At 42.4% G+C, this 25,996-nt stretch overlaps 2 protein-coding genes across 2 annotated transcripts in view; both read right to left on the reverse strand.

Moving 5' to 3' along the window:
• The window catches only part of TMEM140 (transmembrane protein 140), a 17,333-nt gene extending 2,853 nt beyond the window's left edge, over positions 1-14,480 (reverse strand). The window contains exon 1 of the mRNA XM_019654788.1: positions 14,283-14,480. The gene's annotated coding sequence lies outside the window, so the exon portion shown is untranslated. The remainder of the gene's footprint in view (positions 1-14,282) is intronic.
• A 7,460-nt stretch (positions 14,481-21,940) lies between these two features.
• The window catches only part of AGBL3 (AGBL carboxypeptidase 3), a 42,669-nt gene continuing 38,613 nt past the window's right edge, over positions 21,941-25,996 (reverse strand). Inside the window, exons 17-18 of the mRNA XM_019654785.1 lie at positions 25,710-25,941; positions 21,941-22,353 (exon numbers count right to left, since the gene is read on the reverse strand). Coding sequence (XP_019510330.1) covers positions 21,948-22,353; positions 25,710-25,941 — 638 coding nt within the window. The 3' untranslated portion in view covers positions 21,941-21,947. The remainder of the gene's footprint in view (positions 22,354-25,709; positions 25,942-25,996) is intronic.

Here is a 25,996-nt window from a genome sequence, read left to right on the forward strand (position 1 = left end):
ACAGCTAAGATGCTGAACAACAGCTCAACCTGGAGCTGGGCTGCTGTGAGTCGCTGGCGATGGCGTGGGCTGCAGCCCCTGCTGCAGTGGGTTGCCATGGGCTGCCGTGTGTGGCCAGCATCCAGCGTGAGTGGCCAGCATCCAGCGTGAGCGGCCAGCAGCCGCCGTGAGCGGCCGTCCAGAAGCCAGTGACTGATGTGCCTCCCCGGGAAGAGCACAATGATGGTGCCAACTTGGGCCAGTGAAGCAGCGTCCTCCACAACTAGACTGAAGAACAAAAACGACAGCAACTTGTCTGTTCGCCTTCCCCCAATTCCCCAATAAAAATCTTTAAAAACAAAACAAAACAATAGTCTGCACAGTATACCTTTATATTTAGAAAATTTCTAATATGGAACAGACCAGCCATTTACATCCTGAAGGGCGGAGGAACCCGAACTAGGAGCCTCATGAGATGCAGGGAGCTGGGGCCAAAATGTCGCGCGGCAGCCAGGAATGCTAGGGAGTGTCCATCCGCACTGTGAGCGGTGGCCATTGGTGGCCCGCGGAGAGGCACCAAGATGCACACAGCCCTGGAGATCAACGTCTGAAGGGACCCCTAGGAAGGACAGTCCCCTCCTCCTTCCTAAAGCTGATGGGGGGAGGGGCGCGGGGCGAAGCGGGGTGGGGGTGGGGGTTTCTGACCACACCCCACATCTGCAAGAACAAAAAGGGACCACATGGAAAAAGAAAACCTCGTATGAGGGAAACAGGATGTGGGACAAGCCCAGGGAGAGGGTGGCATCTTAGTTCATCCGGCTGTCATCACACAATGCCGCACACGGGTGGCTCTGATGTCACTGGAAGCTACAGGACGTGCTCCCACGAAGCTGTGATCTCTCTCCCAGAACAGTGTGCATCTATCACCAAATTGGTGCGCGGTAGACAGGAGGAGCTCATTTAAAAAAAAAAAATACGCAAATGCCATGTAGTATCCTTTAGACATTTCACGTGCATATTTTAATAGTGTCTTAAGACACCGCCTTGAATTGAGAGGCCATGTTTTGGGTCTCACACACGCAGCACAAGTGCTGGGATGCCTGCTCCTCGCTTCCTACTGGAATCATGGACAGGCTTCAGCAACTCATGGACAGTGAGCCCGGAGGCTAGTCCTAGCTGCTTCTCCTGAATGTGTCACAGTGACAGTATATGGATAGTTGGTTGAAAAATCCCCTGACACTTTGCTGTCCTAAGGGCTTACTTAGCCTGGGTTGCTGGTTTTTTTTTTTTTTTTGGCTTCTAACCCTCCTAGTAATCACGTTCTCATCACAATGGGCCTTTTAATTCTCTTTAATGATAAGCAGGTGGCCCCCTTCACAAGGCAGAAGTGGAGACTGCTGAGTCATTGTTGCCCTTTCTGGTGAACTTTTCCTGTTTATAAGAAAGACATACATGCTGGTTGTAGAAAACTAGAAACACGTGAGGTGGTGGAGAAAACACTAAAAACCGTCTAGGACTTCAGGTCGTAGACATGGCCACTCTTAACAACACATTTCCTTCTATAATGTTTTACATAGCCGGGGAGGGATCATGTAAATATATATGTTTCTATCCCACTTTGTAAACATCGTTACAATGTGATTATTACTCTAGGTCGCTGGAAATGTCTCCCAAACTACTTTTGAGTTATGACTTTTAATGACTGCATACTTTTAATGACTGCATAGAGCAGTCTCACCATTTATAGTTTCTATGTTTTATGACATTACTTTGTAATATTATAAATAATGCTTTGGTGAATATGTTTGTGAATCAATTTATCCTTTGTGAACAAAAAAGGGGCTATGCAATACACCTGATCAGCTCAGGGGGCCACACGGCAGGCTGGACAAGCCCCGTGACCGAAAGGAACCTCACAGGGTGGTCTGACCACGAATCCCTAACCGGGCAGGTCGGAGCGGGCGGTCCCATCCCAGGCCCCCGGCTTCCTCGGCCAAGGTCAGTCTCTACCCTCAGTGAGCCCGTCCACTGTTCTCACGCATCCAGGACCACGTGCCTTGGACATGTCAGAGTCATTTCCTTTTCCTCAAAGGCACAACCTCCAGCACCAGAGCACGAGACCACAGAACCCTTCATTGTTATCTTGTTGTCCCCGTACCATCTCTATGTGCTGTAAATGGTAACTATTAGCTATCTGGTGCCCACCAATATAAAGGAAGCATGCTTCTCCTTTGGGCCTTTCATCCAACCCTCGAGATTTCCCTGCTCTGCTTCCTCACACAGCCTTCATCTACCACCCGCGGATTTCATGTAACCCTCGTTTTCTCTCCTCCTTTGATTCTCATGTATAAACTAAGCTGCAAAACTGCTGTTCTCCTGAGCATTTGACATCTTGGCAGATGTCGTCAGATGGGTTCAAATAAACTCAAAAAAATTCTCTACAGGTTTGGATGTTTCTTACATTGACATCTTCCACCAGCAATGAAAAAGAGGGCTTATCTCATTCTCCCCAATATTAAATATTCTCAAGGCTTTTAATCTCCTATAATGACAAATAACATACCATTGCTACTATCTCTCTTTAATGAGTACAGCTTAACATTGTTCAAGTGTTTGTTAACCTATATTTTTTTCTCTTGTGAATTACTACCTGTTAGTTTGTGCTTTTTTCTTCTTATCATTTTGAACTTTAGTTTTTGTGAGTCTGTATGAGCCCCTTTATAAATGAATACTGTTAGCCTTTTGCTGTCACAATTGTCATAATAAAGAAGAATCCTTTGGTTGAATTAGGGCCTCTGAACCAAGAGGCAAATTTAGACTTAAAATCAGCGTGTTCAGGCTTGGCCATTGTCATTTAAGAGTCCCAGGGGAAGCAAATTCCCAGTTCAGGAGACAAGGAAAACATTCTCAGACTACTCATTTGAGGCTGGTTTTTTTTGTTTTGTTTTTGTGTTTTAGTTTGAGCATCTCTAAAATTTTCACACTAACAGGATGGTGGCTGAAAGAGACACAAATGTTGCATCCTGTTTGGAATGTTGGTCTTGTCAGTTTTATATTTAAAAAGTGAAACGTTCATGAAGTTGTCTGAGGGAGGATTGAAATCCTGGCAGACTGTGGCATCGAAAACTCCCTCTGGCTGTCCACCATGCTGGGTAGCAGGGCCTCAGGCTATCCAGGCCCAGAGTACAGGACTCCCAGTGCACAGGGAACAAACTTGTATTCCTGGCCTGTCTGTGAGTAGAAATTCCTGGCTTACACAGAACTGCTCCTTGAATATAAGGAACACTTGAGAAGGGCTCAGTGAGCAGGAAGGCCGTTTCTTGCCCTGGGCACTTGTTTATTTTCTGAAGATGGGCACAGGTCTGTTTGAATCACAGAATCAAAATGAACTTTCCAAACAGCCCCTCGTGTCTTTGTTCCTTTTCATGGAGGAAGGTTTGTAGCTCCAATCTCTATCTCCCAAGTATACTTTATACCTTTTTCTTATATGCCAATCATTACATCATTCGTAATCAAACATTGATCATATAGTTAATTTATAACTTCTAATTTGTCACTGCTCTAACATGCTTTACATATTACATTTTCATCTTATCCCAATATTTGCGATCCCCACAAAACTCCCTTCTCCTCTACTTTGTATTATAAAAAATAACAACCAAAATGAAAAAAAAAAACACCTCAAAAACCTTCTTCTGTTTTTTTCAGTTCTTGCTGCCTGACCATCTAACGATATTCAATAATTGGACTATATGTTAATAGCTGGGCTTATTTAGTTTCGCGACATTTACCCGATTCACTATCTTCATGTCTTTGTCACAGATAATGCCCCCCAGGCCAACCTCATAGAGCATGCCTGCACCAGCTTTCATATCAGATGACCATGTCTCTGCCACCAGCGGAATTCTATGACATTCCTTAAGTGTTTAATCAACCCTTATAGTTTGCCCAGCAGAGAGGAATGCAAGTGCTAATAGAGAATGTCCCCTTCAGTTAGAGTACCTTCTCCAGGAGGTTGGGGACTAGAGAGACGCTGGAACATTTGAATTCCTCCATCAGGGAATAATATCATATGCTCCACCCAGCAGGTGTGTGTATGTTCTGGAGCTTGCTACCAAGGATGACTCTTGTTACTAACAGACAAAAATCCTTGCCCTCGTGGAGTTTACATTCTATGGGGGACTCCATGAGGGCAAGGATTTTTGTCTGTTACTCATTTTTATGTATGTATGGCTGGCCAGCAAGCTGTCTATTATCCATCTATCTATCTATCTATCTATCTATCTATCTATCTATCTATCATTATCTCAGTACCATCTATCAAAACTCTATCTTTTACGGTTAGATCCCCAATTCCCAGGGCTAACTAGCACATAGTAGGCACTCAACAAATATTTCTGGAATGACACATAAATGATTGAATGAGCACGAGCAACAGCACATGCAGCTTCTCTTAAACTCCTCTCTCTCTTTATTTTTTTGACCTGGTTCTCCTCCTGGCCCCTCTCTCTTTATTTTTTTATTCTTCCCATTTCCTAAATGTTAAGTTTTCCACAAGTTTCTCCTCTCCTTCTCAGATATGTCAGCTAAGCCTACAGCTTCAAGAGTTGAACACTTTTAGACCACTTGAGAGGATGGACAGTAGATGTGGTGACAGCTGAGGTCAATCAAGAGGCAACAGCCCCCTCCTGACCTGTCACCACCAGGAGCAGCATTACCGGGACCTTGAGGACTGCCGGCTAGAACTTGGATGTTATAATTTTGTTGCTGTCAGACATTACACATTTTGCAAATATTGAAGAACAGAAGCTTGAACGAAAAAACAGGTAGGTTATTGCGTTGTCATCAGTTGCAAATTTACCTCCTGGCCTTTCTTTTTATTCATAATTTAAGAAACCTATATGGCAGATCCAGTCAAGATGGTGGAGTAGGTAAACGCTGTGCTTACCTCCTTTCATGACCGTATCAAAATTTCAACGAAGCTACAGAGCCACCGTCACTGAGAATCACCTGAAGTCTAGCTGAACTGAAGCCCTACAGCTAAGGACGTGCAGAAGAAGAAAACTTGCGCATGGTAGAAGGGGCAGAGATGTGGAACGGGCTGGTCCCACACCTGCGTGTGACCATTAAAAATTGGGAGGGATATCTCAGCTGTGGAGGCCCCACCCCCATCCCTCCGAGGAGCGAGGGGTCCCAGCTCTACACCTGGCTTCCCAGTCCAGGGTTCCAGTGCCAGAAAGATAAGTCTCCACAACGTCTGGCTGCAAAAACCAGCAGGATGTGGCTGAGTGAGACAGAGGCCTATTGAAGTTTCAGGCGCAACTCTTAAAAGGCCCACACATGGACTTACTTGCTGATAGACTCACTTGCTCTGAACTCCAGTGCTGGGGCAGCAGCTCGAAAGGCACCAGGGACAAACAGGGAGGAACCAATTGTCTGACTCGGGCCTAGGCTGGAGAGGCAGCTTCCTTCTGGAGAGAGGAGCTGGCAGAAGCCATTCTTTCTTGTTGAGCCCGCCCACTTCTCAGCATGCAGATGCAGTTGGCCGCGCTGAGTCTCCATCAACCTAACTAACACTGTTCATTGGCCCTGATTCCCTGAGACCCACCCTAACCACTTCCTTGGGGGCGGAGTCTCACCCAAGCTGCTTCCCATGGGTGGCTTTTCTGTATAAATGGCCTGTTTTGGCTCATGCTGCAGATGGTCCTAAAATTGCTCAAAGTTCATGAAACCCAAACAAGCAGCATCTAGATTAAGCATGTGTTGTACCTCTGGCTGAGCAGCTCTAAGCCCGGCACTAGTGACAGACAGGTTTGTGGCTGGGCCTCTTGAGGCACCTCCCAGCCCAGAGCAAGTGGCAGCCATTTGCAGATTGCTTTGTGACTCCTGCCAGGTAACTTTGGCCAGGGCACTGGCTGTAGCTGAACTTGGCCTGCAGTAGGTCCTCTCCCAGGAGACCCAGGGACTGGAATGTCCGGTGACCAGGTCTGAAGCTGCCTCTGGGGATGGCACACCCAAAAGGCAGACTGGGCAGGCATCAGAGCCCTGCTAAAGTGAATCATGTGCTTTAGGGTCAGCCCTTGCAACACAGCTTCTCCACTGTAGTCACAGCCAGTCCTCACAACCAATCAGCCTGAGGGTCAATCCCTACTATTGATATGCAAACAGCAACCAAGGCTCAACTACAACAGGAGGGCACACACAAACCACACAGCAGATAAACCCTGGAGTACCCAGTTCAGGTGACCAGGGAGACTGTGCCACTGAGCCCCACAGCACACCTACTATATAAGGCCACTCTACTAAGACCAAGAGACATAGCAGCCCTGCCTAATACATAGAAACAAACACAGGGAAGCAGCCAAAATGGAGGAACAAAGAAACACGTCCCAAATAAAAGAACAGAACAAAGCTCCAGAAAAAGAACTAAACAAAATGGAGACAAGCAATCTATAAGATACAGAGTTCAAAACACTGGTTATAAGGATGCTCAATGACCTCAGGGAGAATGTCAACAAAGAGATAGGAATCATAAAAATGGAGATAGAAAACATAAAAAAGAACCAGTCAGAAATAAAGAATACAATAACTGAAATGAATTAATACATTCATTTCAACAGATTACATGAAGCAGAGGATCAAATCAACAATTTAGAAGATAAGGTAGCGGGAAACACCCAAACAGAACAGCAAAAAGGAAAAAGAATAAAAAAAAAAATGAGGCTAGTAAACTAACCTCTGGGGCCTCTGGGACAAAATCAAGCGTACCAACATTTGCATCATAGGAGTACCAAAAAGAGAATAGAGCAAAGAATTGAAAACCTATTTGAAGAAATAATGACAGAAAACTTACCTAATTTGGCGAAGAAAATAGACATACAAGCCCAGGAAGCACAGAGTCCCAAAGAACATGAACCCAAAGAGGCTCACACCAAGATATGTCATAATTTAAATGTCAGAGTTTAAAGATAAAGACTCTTAAAAGCAGCAAAAGCAGTTAGTTACTTACAAGGGAGCGCCCATGTGCTCGTCAGCCGATTTCTCAACAGAAACTTTGCAGGCCATAAGGGATTGGCACAAAACATTCAAAGTGATGAAAAAGAAGGCCCTACAACTAAGATTACTCCACCCAGCAAAGCTGTCATTTAGAATTGAAGGAGAGACATACAGAGCTTCCCAGACAAGAAAAAGCTAAAAAAGTTCACCAAGACCAAGCCAGAATTACAAGGAATCTTAGAAGGACTTGTTTAGGATGGGGGGGAAAAAAAAGATAAAAAATATAAATAATAAAATGGCAATAGTTACATATCTAGCAAGTTACTTTCAACATAAATGGATTAAATGCTCCACTCAAAAGACATAGGCTGGCTGAATGGATAAGAAAACAAGACCCTTACATATGCTGCCTACGAGAGACTCACTTCAGATTGAAAGACACACATAGACTGAAAGTAAAGGAGTAGAAAAAAGTATTTCATTAAAATGGAAACAAAAAATCTGGAGTAGCAATACTTATACCAGACAAAATTGACTTTAAAACAAAGGCTATAGGGCCGGCCAAGTGGCACGTTGCTTAAGAGCTGGCTTGGGACGCCAGAGGGCCCCAGTTCGGATCCCACATATGAGGGCCAGTGACACTGCCCTCCACAGCTAAGATGCTGAACAACAGCTCAACCTGGAGCTGGACTGCTGTGAATCGCCAGCGACGGCATAGGCTGCAGCCTCTGCTGCAGTGGGCTGCCATGGGCTACCGTGTGTAACCAGCAGCCAGTGTGAGCGGCCAGCAGCTGCAGTGAGCGGCCGTCCAGAAGCCGGCGACTGATATGCCTCACCCGGGAAGAGCACAATGATGGTGCCAACTTGGGCCAGTGAAGCAACATCCTCCACAACTAGGCTGAAGAACAAAAGGACAGCAACTTGTCTGTTCCCCTTCCCCAATTCCCCAGCACTGTTCCCATCCCCCAATTCCCCAATAAAAAAATCTTTAAAAAAACCAAAAAACCCCAAAAAACCCCACAAAAACGCTATAACAAGAGACAAAGAAGGACCCAGTAATCCCACTTCTGGGTATTTATCTGAAGAAACCCAAACACTATCATGAGGAGATGTGTGCATCTATATGTTCACTGCAGCATTATTTACAGTGGCCAAGATGTGGAGGCAGCCTGGTTGTCCATCGATGGATGAATGGATGAAGAGGAGGTGGTACATACATACAGTGGAATATTACTTGGCCATGGAAGGGAATGGGTTCTTGCCATCTACAGCAGCATGGATGGACCTGAAGGGCATTGTGTTGAGTGGAGTATGTCAGACAGAGAAAGACAAATTCTATATAATTTCACTTATATGTGGAATCTAAATAACAACATAAACAAAACAGAAACAAATTCATAGACACAGAGAACATTTTGATGGTTGCCAGATGGGAAGGGGATTGGGGGTTGGTGAAAAAGGGGAAGGAATTAAGAAGTACAAATTGGTTATTATAAAGTAGTCATTTGGATATAAAGTAAAGCACAGGCAATATGGTCAATAATACGGTAGTGTCTGGTGGGTACTAGATTAGTCAGGGGATCATTTCTTAAATTATATGTCTAACCACTATATTGTACACCTGAAACTAATATAAAATAATATTGAACGTCAACTGTAATAGAAAAATTAAAAAAGGGAGGAAAAGGTGAAGGGGAATAAGAGGTTCAAATTTCCAGGTATAAAACAAATAAGTCATGGGGATGTAATGTACAGCATCAGGAATATAGTCAATAATATTGTGATAGCAGGTACAGTGTCAGATAGTTGCTGGACTTATGGTGATCACTTCTTTAGGTATATAAATGTTGAATAACTATCGCGTACCTCTTAAACTGATATAATGTTGTATATTAGCTGTATTTTAATAAAAAAATTTTTTTAAAAAAAGAAGTTAAGGTCAATTTTTCTGTCTAGAAAGGAAGATTTCTTGGACAAATGCTAGACTTAAAAAATTTGTGACATCCAAAGCAAAATAGTCTGGCTTTTCTCCTCTTTAGAATAGATTATTAGAAATGTTGCTCTCACCTTTCAGCTTCCCAAATTAGCTTTTTATGGACTTAATATTTTACTGCAGCTAGAGGGCATGCCTGCTTTGCCTTATTCATTTACATGAATTAGTAGATAAATCAGTTATTTAAACATGCATTATTATAAATGTTAATAAAACAAACAAGCAAATCCTCCTCCAAAAACAAACAAACAAACAAAAAACAACAAAAAACCTGTATGAGACCATAGAGGGAATAACTTTCTTCAAGAATTCTCTTTGATCAGTAAAAGTAGTTTAGAAAAGAATCTAATTTGATTAAGGGCTTATTAATAATTAAAAACAGACCTCAAAATCTCTCGAGCATTTATTTATCCCGTGCCAGGCTCGGTGCTAAGCACTTAGTAGGTGTTATCTTATTAAGCTCTCTCAACAACCCTATGGAAGTAGATTCACCATTATCATCTCCATTTTCCAGAGGAGAAAACTGAGGCTTAGTGAGGGTAACTTCCCCAAGTTCACACAGCCCGTGGATGGTGAAATCTGTCAGGCGGGATTGTCGTAATCACGGTAAAAACCTGCCTCTGTATAACTGACAATATGCTTCCTGAGGCCTCGTGGATGTTATTATCATTACTGGTGAAATAATGGTTCTAGCCATAGGCTTTGCAGCTGTGTATCCTGGGTTCAAATCCCACCTCTGCCATTTACTAGCTACCAGTATGTGACCTTGGTTACTTACCATCCTTGGGCCTAGGTTTCTCATCTGTAAAATGGGTAGAATAATAGAACTTATTTAGTAGAGGTTCTAGAAATGAAATGAGGTAATTTTAATACGGCACATTGGAATACGTAACTTTTGGAAAGACTGGAGGAGGAAATAAACAGGATGAAGTGGAGGTGAGAAACTGGCAGGAGGCAGTGGTGAGTCTAGATTAGAGGGCCAGGGAAGGCCTGTCTGGGTAGGAGAGCACAGTGGTTATACACACCCTGTTGGGAGGGGAAGAGACTGGGGGCCGGGTGGCCACAGCCCAGTGACGGAGGAGAGGGGAGCAGATGAAGTGAGACAGGTCAGTGAGGTCTAGATCTCCAAGGGCCTTGACAGGCGTGGACTGTGGCCTTCTAACTAAATGCTCCATTATCTCACACCCCAATTCCCCCAACGTAAGGAGACAGGCCCCCAGGCGGTGGGGCTGAAAGGGCAGAGAGAGAGAGAGAGGCCCTGAGTGGCAGAGGAGTGAAGCAGTGCCAGGCAACCCTGCCCACTAGCCCTGCTGTAAAGACCAAGGCCCGTTCGTGTAGTTTGTACCCAACGGCCAATGAAAAGGAGAGAAGGGGGCTGAGAATAATAGGCAGTCACTGAGATCTAGAGCTGACATTTTGCAAAAGGTATTTTGAGAATTGGCTGGAAGGGAGGCTGTTTCCCATGAACTTCCCCTCCATCGGAGCACAAGGCGGCTGTGATGTTTACTTGTGAGCTTGTAACATACAAACGAAACGGCTTCCAAACACGTCCAAATAACTCAAAGCAAGCAAACCACGGAAAAATTCAGTAGCAGATGCCAAGGGGCCTCCCCCTCCATCCCTCGTGCCACTATTTGGGAACCTCAGAAGATGACGTTTTTCCTGGTCACTCGGGCTGCCTGCCATCACCGAGGCCGGCTTCCTGGTGGGCAGAATGCCCAAAGAAAGGCAGACATTGCTGCTGCTTCTCACTCTCTGCCGTGTCAGGGGCTGTTTGTACTCCCCTCCCCTGCCCGCCCCCCCCCCCTCAACTGCTGCCAACTGGACAAAAGGTATCTGTCCTCACAAAAGCACTGGGGGTCTGGGGGTCACCTCCCAAAATCTATTGAGTTCTAGGTGTGGGTTGATACAGTTAATTTACGTCTCGGGACCCACAAAATGGAGGCCGCTTCAGCGGCCCAGCCCTGTCACAAATCTAAGCCTAGGTGGGCCTACACTTATGGAAAACACCTGCCAAAGAACCCTAATGTGCACCAATCAGAATCTTCCAACTCAGTTTACCTAACCTTAGAAAATTGGTCATTGCCTTATAAAGAAATCCCCCACCTTTCCTGTGGCCCCTTCTAACTCTATAAAACTAGCTCTTGCCAAAAACCCCCCAGGAAGAGGCTCCACACTTTGGGAGGCTCTGCACTCCCCGAATCCATGGATTGTTCTCCCTTGATTAAAGGAACGAGTAAACTCATTACTAAATTGCTTCGTTTTGTCATTTGACAGGGCTGAGAAAGCTGAGGTAGTGTGAGCCCAGGGCTACAAGCTCTGCAAAATCTCAGCTGCTAATGAGAACATACTGTCCATGTATTTGAAGGTTAAGCTTCCAAATATATTTGTCATATTTAGTAATTCACCTTCAGAAATATCGTTTGGAGGCTTAAGACAGGCTAGAGTCACTAAAGTAATTGCAATATCTATCCAGCTCTCAGGTAGATTCCTAGAAATAATTGGAGGGGAAATTGAGCCAAAAAACCCCCCAGAATCGGAGGGGTATTGGAGGGACAGCTCAGGAAAGCAACATTTTTTTGGAAAACCATACATATGAAATTAATACATAATAAAAATGGCATAATTTAGTGGAAGAATGGGTTTTTTTGTTATTGCAGAAGCAATTAGTTAAAGCAAAGCTGTTTTAAGCCCTCAAATCACTCCACATACCAAAATAAATTTCACATGGATCCAATAGTGAAATGGAATGGACAAAAAAAAAAAAAAATCTAGAGAAAGGTAAATATTGATCCATGAGTGACAAAGAACTCTGAGCTTAAAAGCAAATTGAAGCTACAAAGAAAAATTGTACAGATTTTACTATTTAAAATATACATTATACATTTAGAAATATATAAAATATGCATTTCTCAACAAGAAAACAACAAATAAGTCAATGAGCGTGAAAAATATCTGCAACAAATATAAAATGATTAATACACCTAATATATAATATGTTCATGCAAACAGGGAAGAAAAACAATCCCCCATAAAAGTGGACAAGGGATATGAAGAGATACTTCACAAAAGAAGGAATGCAAAATGGTACCTAACTCCACCAAACGTGTGCGAGTTTCCCATCATCAAGCAATTCTTCGGATGTCCTACAATTCAACTTCTTTCTGACACTACATATCTGGAGATCCCACAAGACACTCCCCTTCCACTTCAGAGGCCAATCTCAAGTGTAGGTTGTCACCTGTGCTTCTGACTGACTGGCTATAATTGGGAGGTTCCCATGACTCCCTCCTTGGGTTTGATTAATTTGCTGTGTGGCTCACAGAACTCAGGAAAAACAGTTCACTTACTAGAAGGTGACTGGTTCATTATAAAAAGATACAAGTCAGGGACTGCCAAATGGCATGATGCACAGGGCAAGACACAGGGGGGAGGGGAATGGAGTGTCCATGCTTGTCCCAGGCCTGTCACCCTCCCAGGACTTCCACATGCTCACCCACCTAGAAACTCTCAAACCCTGTACTTTAGGGATTTTTATGGAGGTTACATTACATAGGCCTGGTTGATTAAATTATCGGCCATTAGTAATTGACTCACACTCCAGGACTCTCACATCCCTAGAGGTTGCAGTGCGAGCTCACAGTTCCAACCCTCTAGTCACATGCTATTTCGCCTGGCAACAAGCCCCCACACCGCGGGACTTTCCAGCTGCCACCTCGTTAAGGTAAACTCAGGTGTGGTTTAAAGAGCTTGTTGTGAAGAAATAAGACCTCTTTATCTGTATTATCACCTAGAAAATTCCAAGAGTTTTAGGAGCTCTAGTACCAGAAATGGGACAAAGAACAAATATATATTTCATATTATAAATCACTGCATCACATTAACTAACATAAAAAAGTCTATACCTCACGTATGTAATGTGATCATAGATATGCCAGGTAAAACAATCTATGAGTTTCATCAAAACAGCAGATAAAAACACCTGATAGCAAGAGTACACTAATGATGGTGGACGTGAACATTCTTACGAACTTTCGAGGAGCCAATTTGACAATATGCATTAAAAACCCTAAAAATAGCCATATCTTTTGGCCGAGTAATTCCATTATAAGTTTCTATCCTAAGGCAGCAATCAGAAATGCAAGCAATGATTTATGTAAAGGAATGTTCAACACAGTATTACTTTGGCAAAACAAGCAACCTGGAAGCAATTTGAATGTCCAGCATAAGAATTACATTAAGACATATCAAGATGATGCAACTCTATGCAATCTTAAAAACACAAAAAAAAACAGGTCTAAAATCACACTTAAGGAAACATCTGCGATGTTCATGTTGGCCATGGTATTTCTGGGTGGTGACATTAGGACAATTCTCTTTTTGCATGAAAAATATTGCCAGAATTATGGGCTATATTTATGAAAAAGTGAAAACGCTAAAACAAATAAACAAAAAAATAAAATCGAAAGGAGACTATCACTGAAATGGCTCTCAGATCCAAGACTTCGGGAGGGGTGGGGTACAGGTAGACGATACCGAAATATGCACTGCGGTTGTCATGAGGGAAGGAAGGAAAGAAGGAGTTACAGAAATGCGTTTTTGTTTTTGTTTTTTGTTTTTTCCTTTCCCAAAGAAGCCTACGATTTTACAGGTGAAAAAGCATAATGGAAGCTGTTAAGAGAGACAGGCTACATGAAAAAAACAGCAAAACAAAATCTTATAAGATGTGTACCAACAGAGCTAGCGCCCCACCATGAATTTGCATCAAGGGGTGAGAATAACGGAGTCTAACACAGGCATTGAAAAGCTCTTAGACCCTGGAACCTTCTTCCTGACCACCTTCATCCACGCAGTGGGTGCTTTTAGGCTTCACAGGGTTTCTCGTTCACTACCTTTAACAGTTCAGCTGCTGTGAGTTCATGATCTGCCTTTGTTTGGCTGCCTTTATCTGGCGACCAATTTCCTTCACAGCTGCAGGTATTCCTGCAGACCCTGCTGCCCACAGCTACCCCCCTCCCCACCACCACCACCTTGAGTTTCTAACCATTGATACTGGCAAGCCCCTCACCAATTTTGAGACCAGAGGTACACAGGGTGATGCTGAGGAAAGAAAGGAGAGCAGAGAGTACGAAGGTAGATCATACATGGGTGGGGGGTGGGAGTGGGGGTTGCGGGTGGAGGTCACAGGCACCGACCACCTGTAATCTCCCCATGCCCACTGCTGGAATGTGAAAACTCGGAGAAGAAAACACGCGTCCCACAGAGTGGCAGGCGTCTGGGCGAGCCTCGGTATATATGCAGGGCAGGTACTTACAAACAGAAGTTGCAGAACCCACAGAAACTTGTAAAAAGGAAGAGCAGGAAATCAGGTTCGGTTGATGCCTCTTGCTGGCTGGCTGGCTGGCTGTCAGGCTCCAGGAACAGGACAGCGGAGAGTGGGATGGCAGATAGATACAGTCCTGAGCTGAAGGCCGACTTACGTCTGCAGTGGGTGCCCAAGTGAGGAAACAGCCCAAGTCAGTGAACTTTAATACCCTTGAGCTGACTGATGTCACTATCAGCTGATTTCACTTTCATTTCTAAACTTCCGTGCATGGGACTTTTTAGAAGAGTCATAAACAACATGTGCTTTTTTTTTTTTTACCCACAACTGGACCCAACCGGCTGACTTAAAGACCAGGTAACTGTCTTGATTATATCACACACCCATTCCAGAAAGGAATCTGGCTGAGACACTCTCAAAGCTCTCAGTGAGTTTAAACTCCAAGATAAACACAACCTAGAACCATATTTAGAAGCGACCTCCGGGACCATCTGGTCCAAGCTGCCGGACCCGCGTCGCCTTCTGGGAAGCACTTTTGCCATCCTGTCCCCTCCTTTTCAGAAACCAGCTTTGTAGGATGACTGGGCTCTTCGGCACACAAAACCTCGTCTTAGCATTTTCAGGAGGGTGTTTAGGCCCGTGCTGGAGCAGCTGGAACAACTCTTATTGCAAAAGAAAAGCCGAATGAGGATTCTCGTTTTGCAATCATGGGGGCTCCTAGCCAGGGTTTACAAATTGCTCTTTGCTCACGTGACCAGTTAGAAAGTCCAAGTTGGGGTTAAGCTTGGTTAAGTCATGAGACAACTACCTCATAATATTGCTGAATCCTTTAGGGTTGCCCTTCCCCTCCCCCCAAATATGTTCTTTGAGCTGCTACTTTTTTTTTTTTTTTTTGCCTCCTTCTTTGCAGTACTTTTAAACTCAAACCCTTAGAAAGAGGTGATTGTGATCTAACAGAAAGGAAGACAGAGGCTCGGGCATCAAGGGAGCTCTGCTAGAGATTAGCAAATTATTTAACCTCTCCAAGCATCAGTTTCTCACCTGTAAAATGACTTTGCATGGCTGCTGTAGAAATGGGAGATTATGTGTGAAAGTGCTTCCTACAGTACTGGGCACATAGTCATGGCAGCTGTTATTATTAAAAACAGGATATCTAGTCTAAGCTTCATAGGAATGCCTTCAGGGCAGAGACAAGATTAACAGTTTGGTGCTAATGTAAACTAGGTACTCAGAATTGAACACTGGGGAGTGAAGTGATGCAATATAGAAGAGATAGAAATATGTGTTTAAAGAATTTATTCAGTTATAATGCATCTAGTTTTTAAAGACTCAAGTCATTCTCCAGAATTTGTTATGAAAAACAAGCCGTCTCACACTCCGCCTTTCTTCTTCTCCGGAGACAAGCACCGTCACCTGTTTTACCTGATTCTTTAGATATTTACCTCTAAGTAACATGCTTGCATTGGTACTTCTTGAGTTTTCAGCTTCAGGCTTCATCTATTGACTCAATTATAGAAGATGAAGATTTAGCTTTCTTCTTCCTGACTCCCCGCTCCTCCTTCCAAACTGGTTATAATGTTGTATACATCAATATTCAGTGTTTATAATATTGTAACAATGTCAATACCATATACAGTAGCTGCACCATGTGAACATTATTTCTTTTTCTTTCCTGCTTAACTTTTTTGTCTCCCCTGGAGGTAACTGCCTTGAGCTTTTGTTTGCTTGGTGTTCTATGTACTTAACACTCACCCAACCCCCAAATCTGCATCAAATCTTTTTTCGAGCAATTTGTATGCACAGCGTTTGACCTCTTCTTGAGAAAGGCTGCCCCAGTGTCTCCCTGCCTGCTCCAGTCTGGGCTGAGGGCCTTGTCACCTGATACTTAGCTTTTTTACTTCCACCACCCTGGGATCCTTTTGCCTCTGTCCTATGTTGGATCTTCTTGTTCTTGCATCAGTGGCTTTTTTTTTTAAATTTTATAAGAATTAAATTATTTAAGCCAAACTGACAATTGCCAGGCAGCAAAATCTTGATGACTTGAGAAAATGCCAGTGGCGTTTCTTGATTTATTCTTTATTCTACCTTTAAATGTGATTCATCAAAGTTAGAGTTTTAGGTTAAAAATAATTTGCTTTTACAATTTTGAAAACCTGTTCCATTCCATCCAGCTTTCATGATATCGTTGAAAAGTTTAAAGCCATCTTGCTTTCTAGCTTCCAAAGTGGTCTCCTCTCCTGTTTTTATCCTTGCAGCCTTGTCTTAAAAACTAAAAATGAGGGGCTGGCCGAGTGGCTCAGTTGGTTAAGAGCTCGCTCAAGAGTGTGAGCTCTGAGCAACAGCAGTTCGAGTCCCATCCCGAGCTGAGCTGCCGCTGAGCTGCCAACATGGCAGGATGGCTCAGCCAAAAAAAAAAGTAAAAATGATAATTTTAGTGGGCATTTGAGAAGAAGCTCAATTAAATATGTGTCCAATGTACCATTTGTGACTGGAAATAATTTTAATTTTTTTCTTTAACCCTAGGTGGGCTATTTCTAGCTGTCTCTTTTACAGGTTCCCTCTGGCAACATGGCTGGCCTCTGTTAAGCTGGTTGTTCTTATCAAGCTACTAGCCTCCTTGGAATTGCTTACCACCAAAATCTCCATTGCTCTGCACAGCACCCTTAGGCTTACACTTTCGTTTCAAAGAAATCAGTTTACTTAGGGAGAACTCTAGAGCCCTCTGTTCCTGTGGCATGCCTCTTCTCCTGGAGCAAAATATCTGAGTCACTGTGGTGGAGCTGAGGGTGGATTCAGTGACCCATTTCTTCTAGAGCCACACCTCTTGCTTTCTGAGCATGGTGCTGAGTGGAGCAGTAATCTCTGGTGTTTTCAGCTTGCCTCTCCTTGCTTGGAACCTCCACCCTATGTCCTATGAACAAGCTCAGATAAAGGGGACCAGGGCTCCAGTCTTCCTGGACTGATGAGCCCCGGTGGAGCCTCTGTCCTCTGGCTGGCTGGGTGAGGGGAGGCCCTGACCTTGTAGTTGTACTTGCCTGGAATGTAGCCTCTGCAACATGGGGGTACGGACATGAGTTTGTGGGGGAGGGGTGGGTTGGGGGGGACAGTTTGATTCCCGTGTTCTTGGCCCCAAGTCATCGACCTCACCTCTCTTGCTGAGATTTAGTAGCTTTTTCTTGAATAAATGTTTCTTTACTTCTTGTATGTCCTTAGGACAATTTCCAGAGACTTTAAATCAGCGGTTCTCAACCTTTCACAGGGGTCGCCTAAGACCATCGGAAAACACATATTTTCGATGGTCTTAGGAACCGAGACATTGCTCCTCTATCCGTCTCCAGGCCCACATGCAGATATGCCCACATACGAGTACCCAGCGACCCCTGTGAAAGGGTTGTTCAACCCCCAAAGGGGTCACGACCCACAGGTTGAGAACTGCTGTTTTAAATGGTGTGCGTATGGCTTTTTGTTGTTGTTGTTGTTTTACCTGTTACGGTCTTCTCACTGGGGAGAGGTGGAGAAGTGCCTCAGGCTGCTGTCCTGAAACTGGATCTCTTTATTGGTTTTTAAAGAGAAAGTTTTAACAGCATAAAAATCTAAAGACTTTTAAATAGCAAAGAATATCATGAGCAAAGCTGAAAAGACACATTTCAGAAAATTACAAAGAAACCAATGGTTGTAAATGTCAAGTCCCTTAAATTATGTACTTTGAACTTAACTAATAAAAATACTGATAAGTTCACCTGGGGATATCTTTGTTGTTGTTGCTTAAGTTTTGTTTTTGTTTCTTAAAACTAATAAAAACCAATAAAAGTTTATTGAGGTAACCCTTAAGCTACTTTTATAGATTTCTAATAACAGATATATTGAAATGGGCTTTTTTAGTTGTCTGTTTCAAATATCTCTGCCTGGTTTTGCCAAACGGCAATGGTGGTTTAAATAGTTAAAAACAATACTTTTGTCATCTAATTGCAGGTTGTCCAATGAAATGGAAATAATGTATTACAATTAGATTAAAGCCATCTATATTTAAAAGCACTCTTAAGCATTAAAATGCTATCAAACATCAGTAAGAACAAAGACTCACTGAAGTAACGGCAGTTAAACTAGCGGTAAATCTAAACTACTTTTGTAAATTTATTTTTTATGATTACATCTAAATTACTTTTAAAGAGACAGAGAAAAAAATGGCTGTCCTACCGTGGTGGACATTCAGGGTTGGCTGCTTTGAAATCTGAATTGAACCTGACTGTTACCCTGGGTCCCCGTGGCCTCACGGCACAGCTCTTCTTTCTTTGGGAGGGGGACGCTGCCATCATGTGTGTGATCTTCTCGAAAGAGAGAAGGTAAACTTTCCATCTGCAGCAAGGGTTCAGTCAGAGATTTTAAGGGCTCCCTTCATCATGTATAGCCTGTTTCATTCATGTGTGTTACTTTTCAAGCCTCCTTTTTTTTCCTGGTCCCTCAGTTCCTGCACTCTTTCTATCCCCCATCGTCTTGGGAAAGCAGGTGTAGTCCAAACCATCCATTTATTTCTCTCTAAAGTTTTCCGACATTTTTTGTTTTCTCCTGAGGTGACTTTGGCATTAGTTAGTTGGGATTGGAAGGATTTGGACCCATCTTTAACTAATCCTGTCTGTCTTTGAAGATGATTCGTTATCACATGATGTGACAGTTTAGGGAGCTCGTTTTTCTATTTGCTTTTTTTTAAAGAAATTTTTATTGGGGAACAGCGTGCTTTTCCAGGACCCATCAGCTCCAAGTCAAGCAGTTGTCTTCAATCTAGTTGTAGAGGGCACAGCTCTGTGGCCCATGTGGGAATCGAACCGGCAACTTTGGCATTATGAGCCTGCGCTTTAACCACCTGAGCTATAACCGGCCACCTCTCTATTTGGTTTTGAGAGGCCTACTGCATCCTCAAGGGAAGAGGTGGACCCATTCATAGTTCTATTAAGTGCTGCCAAACGTGGAGTTTGTACCTTCGGGGAACTGGCCCCTATGACAGATGACTTGAAGGCTTTATACGGCTGTGTAAACTCTCTCATCTTTTCACTGACACAACAATATTCTTCAACCAGGGCAGACAGACATTTAGCTCGCTCTTTATTCCTCCTTAAAGTATGGTGGCTTCTTACTAACAGTAAATAAATAGTTAAAATTCAAAGCGGCACAAACAGAAGGGAAACCCACAGGGCTTTGCTTCAAGCAGTCAGAAACCCCACTACAGCACAAGGACCAGCTGGACAGATATTTTGGTGGCGGTCCCCAGGCCCTCCCTGGCTTTGAAGGCACTGAAACTCGGCCACTGGTGGTGAGTGTCCTGTGGGCCACTGCTGTCTGCTTGGAACCCCGTGGACTGCTGTACTTGTAAAACAAACAAGTGCCCGACAACCAGGCCAGACCAGCAGTGGGGTGGGGCAAGTGCGGCCTGGCTGAATAAAACATTACACTCCAGCTTTGTTCTGTTCACGGCTGCACACGTAGGAAGTGATGCTATTTGTACTGTGCGTTGGGGGGGGGTAACAGAAAGGGCTGATTGTGGCCGGAGGAGACTAGCCCAGGAGCTCTGGCCCCTTTAGGCCCCACCTGACTCTACACAAAGCTATGGAATTAAAGTAGCATCATGCTGGAACCCATTCTCTGCACACAGCATGTGAGGGCACAATGCTGAGACATGCTGCATTCAAGGACCCACATGCCCACGTTCCTGGGTGAGGCTCCTTCTTCTGATCTGAAGTTTCCTTCTGTAGCATGGAAGCCTGATTCCAAAGGTTCCAGGGAACTCCCGGCAGGCCCGGCTGAGCCTGTGTTTGGACAGTGCAGACAGGCTGGGTCAGAGACATGAAGGTCCTCACCAAAGGTATTACCTCACTGATCTGGACTTCAGCTACAAGAACTCAGGAGATCGCAAGAGGACTTGTTGATGTCTTAACCTTTCATCTATTTTCAGGGGAGCCTGGTCATAGTCCGAGTGTTCTCAGATGGCATGACTCATTGGCCCAGGCTCCTCCTAGCATGGGGCCCTGCCATCGTCACCGTAAGGTCATCTTTAGAACTGTGGTTCTCTCTGAAGAGGGGCTATAGCATTCTCTCAGTTGAATTTGCCATCTTTTGTGTCTTTCACTAAAATCTCACTCTTCGAGGATCTCTCTAGGAGACTCAGGCCTGGGCCCAGAGCCTTTTTTTTTTTTTTTGTCTATCACCTAGGACTCCGCCATGAGCAAGTCTCTCCACACAGCCTCTAGAAGAAAGGGTAGAACAGTCAGCAGAGGCTGGTCTGGAAATCCTGGGTAGGGGTGGGGGTGGGGAAGGGGTCCCACGGTTTGGGCCAATGGTTCACCTATGAATGTGGAGAATAGAGGCTCTTACCAGGGTTGGTGGTAAGGGTTGAAGATGGTCAAATTTTTGCTCAAGTTTGTTGTTTCTTTATTTGATCAGTTTCTTTGTTTATGATGTGTTTACTTGAAAGAGAAATTGCCAATTAAAGAGTTTAACATGTTTCTGAAAGTAAAGAATTCAGCCATGGTACAGAAGACCTTTGTTTTGGAAAAAAATGACTAAAGTAAACCCTTTTTATATGCAGAAAGGGTGCTCACCCTTCTGGGATACACACAAAATATAGCTTTTTTTTTGGAGGTGGTACTAGGCATCATTAATGTACTTTAATGTACCTCTCCTACCTGATCTTCATTCTCCTCAGCCTCATCCTGTAATGGACGCCATTGCTGACCTGCGATTCTAGGCTGTGTTGCCTCTGTTTTCTTACTTACTGTAGCCATCTCGACATACCTGTTTCTCTGCAGTGTTGTTCAGGAATCTCCCCAGTGCTCACTGTGTCATGAATGACACACTGTGAGATGTTTCAGCTGCTTCCACAGGAATAAATGGCTAGAGGTGTACATCCCTCACCTTGAGAGGAAACTGCACTTATACTCTTGTACATTTCTGCTGAATTTTGAGGAGTCAAAGGATGACTTTAAACCATAATCTCTGCGTTTGAGTGCCATTTTGTGCCACACTGTTGTTCCACGCAATTAGCATCTTTTAATATATCATTTTTTTCTAATTGTTGGAGGTACACATCTTAGCACTTTACTATGAACTATCTTAGTCTGGAATTATTTTAGCCATGTGTGTTTTAGATGTACAATTATACAGCAATCTAGCGGGGGAGAAATGTCTTTTATATCACCAGTGGTTTCTAACACTACAGAAATTCAGGAAATGATTGACTGACTGACTGATTCATTGAAGCGTCTAGTCGGGACTTAAAGTCAGTGATAGTACAGGTCATTCCTTCCCGTGTTCTTAGTTTTTTTGGTGTTGTACGAATAAGTAATTTGGGCAGAAATCCAAAGTTCAGAGATTTTTTTTTTCCCCCCGTCTTGACAAAAGTTAAATATAAATACCTAAACAATTTAAAATTTTCTATGTTGCCTCTGGATTTCTTTTTTCTATCTCTGAAAGGTGCTTCCACTGAAGAAGGTGGGGGATTTAGAATTTGTAGTTTAGTATATGCAAATTCATGTATAGGGGGAGGAATAGTGAGAGAGGGCTGGGAAGGGCTTCTCTTTTTCTTTTTAATATGCAAGCATATGTCGTCTTTCATCTACAGTTTTCAGAGCAGCATAAAGCTAGATTATTTATGCCTTTGGAACTTCAAATGGAAGGGGGTTGTCCACCATTCCTGTTTGGTTGCTCTTCCTTACTCTTATCCTTGGACAGGAAGGCTTTCTGCATAGAGTTTTGCTGGTTGGATTCTTTGGCTAGAAGACTCTTGCCTTTGATAATATTCTTGTCCTTCTCAAAACATGAGGAAGTAGTTTCCCATCTGCTGTTGACAGGTTTCACGTCTTTCGTCTTTATGGCTTTGATTCGAGAACAGTTTTTCCTCTCCTTGTTTCCTTTGGGCCGTGACAAACTTTCAAATGACTTCTGGGATACTGACTTGCACCATTCTGAAGAGCTTACCATTAGATTCCTTTGGCTTATAAGCGGGGGAGGTCTAGGTGGTGCCCAAAATGTCCTGTATGCCTTCTTGTTTACGTAAGTAGCTGGATGCAGTCTAGGGAAGAAATAAAATGTATGAGTTTTTGCCCAACACGTACCATAGGTATCTATAGTCCTTAGGTATTTGTCACAGTGTAAGTCTATTTTTTTCCTTTGCATTCATCCTCCCTTAAGACTTTTGCCATTATGTCTATGAGAATAACTGAAGTCTTCATCACTAGTCATGATTTTCAGTATTACTCTGATTCTGTATTTCTAAACCCCTGGAGGGTATGTTTATTTGGATACCTGCCCTGACCCTAGGCTTCCTGATATAGTGGTTACTCTGGGCCGCTGCGCCTTACCCTTATACATCCAGTGCAAGTAAATATTCCCTAAAATTTCACTTAGTTCGAAAATCTACTTTGTTTATTTTATTAGAATGAACTCAGTATAAATACTATTTTAAAAATAGTCAGTAAAAAGATCAATATAAACCCAAGAGAGGGAAGTTTTCCTCATGAGACAGAGGCTTTTATAAAACTATTATTTGGAGCCACTTAACATCTCTGAGTTTTCTTTAGAATTCCATTTTTTTTAACCGCAAAATCTCAACTATATTTTTAATTAAAATTTTAATTTTGAGATAACTATAGACTCATCTGCAGTTGGAAGAAATAATACAGAGAGATTCCAGGGACCCTTCACCCAGTCTCCCCCAAATGTAATATCTTGCAAACCTATAGTTGCAAGTAGAATAACGTAATCAGGATTTTGCCATTGATTTATCAGGGTACAGGAGAGTTCCCTCATGTATTCCTTTTATAGATACGCCTACTTTCCTCCTCGCCCTTGCCCTCCTTAACTCCTGGCAATCATTAACCTATTGCCTGAATTAGGTAGTTTTGTTATTTCAAGAATGTTATATAAATGGAATCATACTGTATGCCACCTTTTGGGATTGGCTTTTGTCACGTAGTGAACTTCCCTGGAGGCTGATGCAGGTTGTTTTGTGTAACAGTAGGTCACTCTTTTATTATTGCTGAGTAGCAGTTCAGGGCATGGATGTAGCACCGTTTGTTTAATCATTCATTCCCTGAAGGACAGGTGGGTTGTTTCTAGTTTATGCGTTTTGCAAATAAAGCTGCTATAAACATTTGTGTACCGGTTTTTGTGTGACCATAAGTCTTCACCTCTTATGGTCAGGAGAGCAATTGCAGGGCCATAGGGTAGTTGTGTATGTGGTGTTTTTTTTTTTAAGAAACTGTGAAACTGTTTTCCAGAGTGACTGTACAATTTTACATTCCCCCCAGCAATATATGAGTGATCTGATTTCTTTGCATCTTCATCAGCAGCGTTATGAGTATTTTTTTATTTTAGCCATTCTGACAGGTGTGTAGTTATCTCATTGTGGTTTTAATCTGCATTTTGATAATGACTAATCATGTGGAACATCTTTTTGTCTGGTTATTCCATTTGGTGAAATGTCTATTCATGTCCTTTGCCCATTTTCCAAATGAAATATTCGTTTTCTTACTGTTAAATTTTGAGACCTCTTTAATCTAGATACTAGTCTCTTGTTTATGTGGCTTGCAAATATTTTCTCCTATTTTATAGCTTGTCTCCTTATCCTCTTAACAGGGTCTTTTGAAGGGCAAACACTGTTATTTTGATGAAGTCCAATTTATCAACTTTTATGTATGGATTATGCTTTTGGTGTAAAGTATAACTTTTTGCCCACTCTAGGTCATGAAGATTTTCTATTCTTTTCTAAAAGTTTCATAGATTTGTGTTGTACAACTAAAGTCCATGATACATTTTGAGTTTATGTTTATTTTTCTGTATAAGATATAAATTTAGGTCAAGGTTCATTGTCTTGGTCTATGGATTTCTAACTGTTCCAGCAACATTGGTTTAAAATGCTCTTTCCTCCACTGAATTGCTTTTATACTTTTGTCAAAATTAGTCAAGCATACTTGGATGGGTCTATTTCTGGGTTCTCTATTTGGCTCTATTGATATATATGTCTATTCCTCCTCCAGTACTATACTGTTGATTACAGTAGCTATAAAAGGTGTTAAAATCAGATAGGCTGATTCTCTTCTACTTTGTCCTTCTTTTTCAAAATTGTTTGATTCTTTTTTCCTTTGGCTCTTATAAACGATAGTGAAATGAATATTGCTACAGAAATCTTGAGCCCTTACCTAGGATTTTTTTCTCTCAATTTTTAGAAGTGCCATTTCTTATCAAAATGAATGTAGGTATTAAGGATTTTAAATTTATATTATTGGACTGTCTTCCAGAAACCCTGTACCAGTTTATATTCCAATAATTAGTGAATGAATTCTTCATCGAGAGGCAAAAATAAATAGTATTTCATTATTGTTTTAATTTGCACTCTTTGGATTTGAGATTGAACATTTAAAAATGGTCATTGACCATGTTTTGTGTGTGTGTGTGTGTGTGTGTGTGTGAATTTCTGGTTCATAGCGTTTGCCCATTTTCCTATTAAAATATTCATAATTTTGTCATTGATGTGTAGGCTATCTTGGAATACTAAGTATACTGGTCCTCTGTTTTTCATTTATATTATAAAGAGAAATGTGATGAAGTATAGTGATGAAGGACTCTGGAGGCACCATATGTAGTTGCTGTTGATTCCAATTCAGCTGGCTATTGGTTGCTGGCTATTGGTTGCTGGCTATTGGTTGCTGGCTATTGGTTGCTGGCTATTGGTTGCTGGCTATTGGTTGCTGGCTATTGGTTGCGTGGTCTTGGACAAATTACTAACCCCTTTGTACCTCAATTTCCCCAAGTGTAGCATGTAAAATGTGTGTGTGTGTGTGTGTGTGTGTGTGTGTGTGTAACATAGGACAGAGCCTAGCACATTATCAAAATTTGTTGATAATATTAGTATTATATTTATTATTATCTGCTTGTCATTGTCTTACTTTTATTCATATGGGTTTTCTTTCGGCCTTAGCGTTGGTTCTATTTTTTTTTTTTTCATCTTTAAAAGAAATCTGGTTTCATCCTTTCTGCTTTTCTCTGAGTATCAATAAGCTGAAGTAACTCAAGTTAATTAACTTATTTCTAATTCTGGTTGCCCCCTAGGACTATCAGGTTTAAACACACCTGAGAAATTTCAAGTCAGGCTATGGGCACACTTTATTGATGCATACTTTATTCATAGATTCAAATTAATGAGTGGTTTCATGCAAATAAACAACTCAATAAGGCCTAGTAACTTTCCCCTTCACATATCCAATGTTTTCTTATGGCTTTGGGCCTTTGTCCCTTTGTCACATGTGGTATAACTGCCACCATTTTTAAGAGCCTGTTTGTTTCTTAGGATAATGAATTAATAAGCCTTGCTTCCTTAAAACAAGAATGTATTAAATAGCTAAGACAGACAAAATGGTGTTGACTTACTGACGCTGGATTTGGAAGTTGGTTCTTGGATTGAATATCAGTTTTATCTGTCTGGTTGGCATGTTTTTAGTGCTTTCCACGATAGGCAACATACACTGCAATATTTCTTCAGTTTGAGCTATTCTTTTATCCCTGTAGATTCTTTTTTCATCATCTGTCCAATTCACATCAGTCTTCTTGCTTTGGAAAGATGTACATTCTTCCATTTTGCTTTTTAGGCTGTGATGCAGATCTGGTGTGGAGAGGGAGCAACCACAAAAACATGTATAGATATATGGCTGACTTGA

The sequence above is a fragment of the Hipposideros armiger genome, unplaced genomic scaffold (assembly GCF_001890085.2).
Source record: "Hipposideros armiger isolate ML-2016 unplaced genomic scaffold, ASM189008v1 scaffold_231, whole genome shotgun sequence".
Taxonomy (NCBI): domain Eukaryota; kingdom Metazoa; phylum Chordata; class Mammalia; order Chiroptera; family Hipposideridae; genus Hipposideros; species Hipposideros armiger.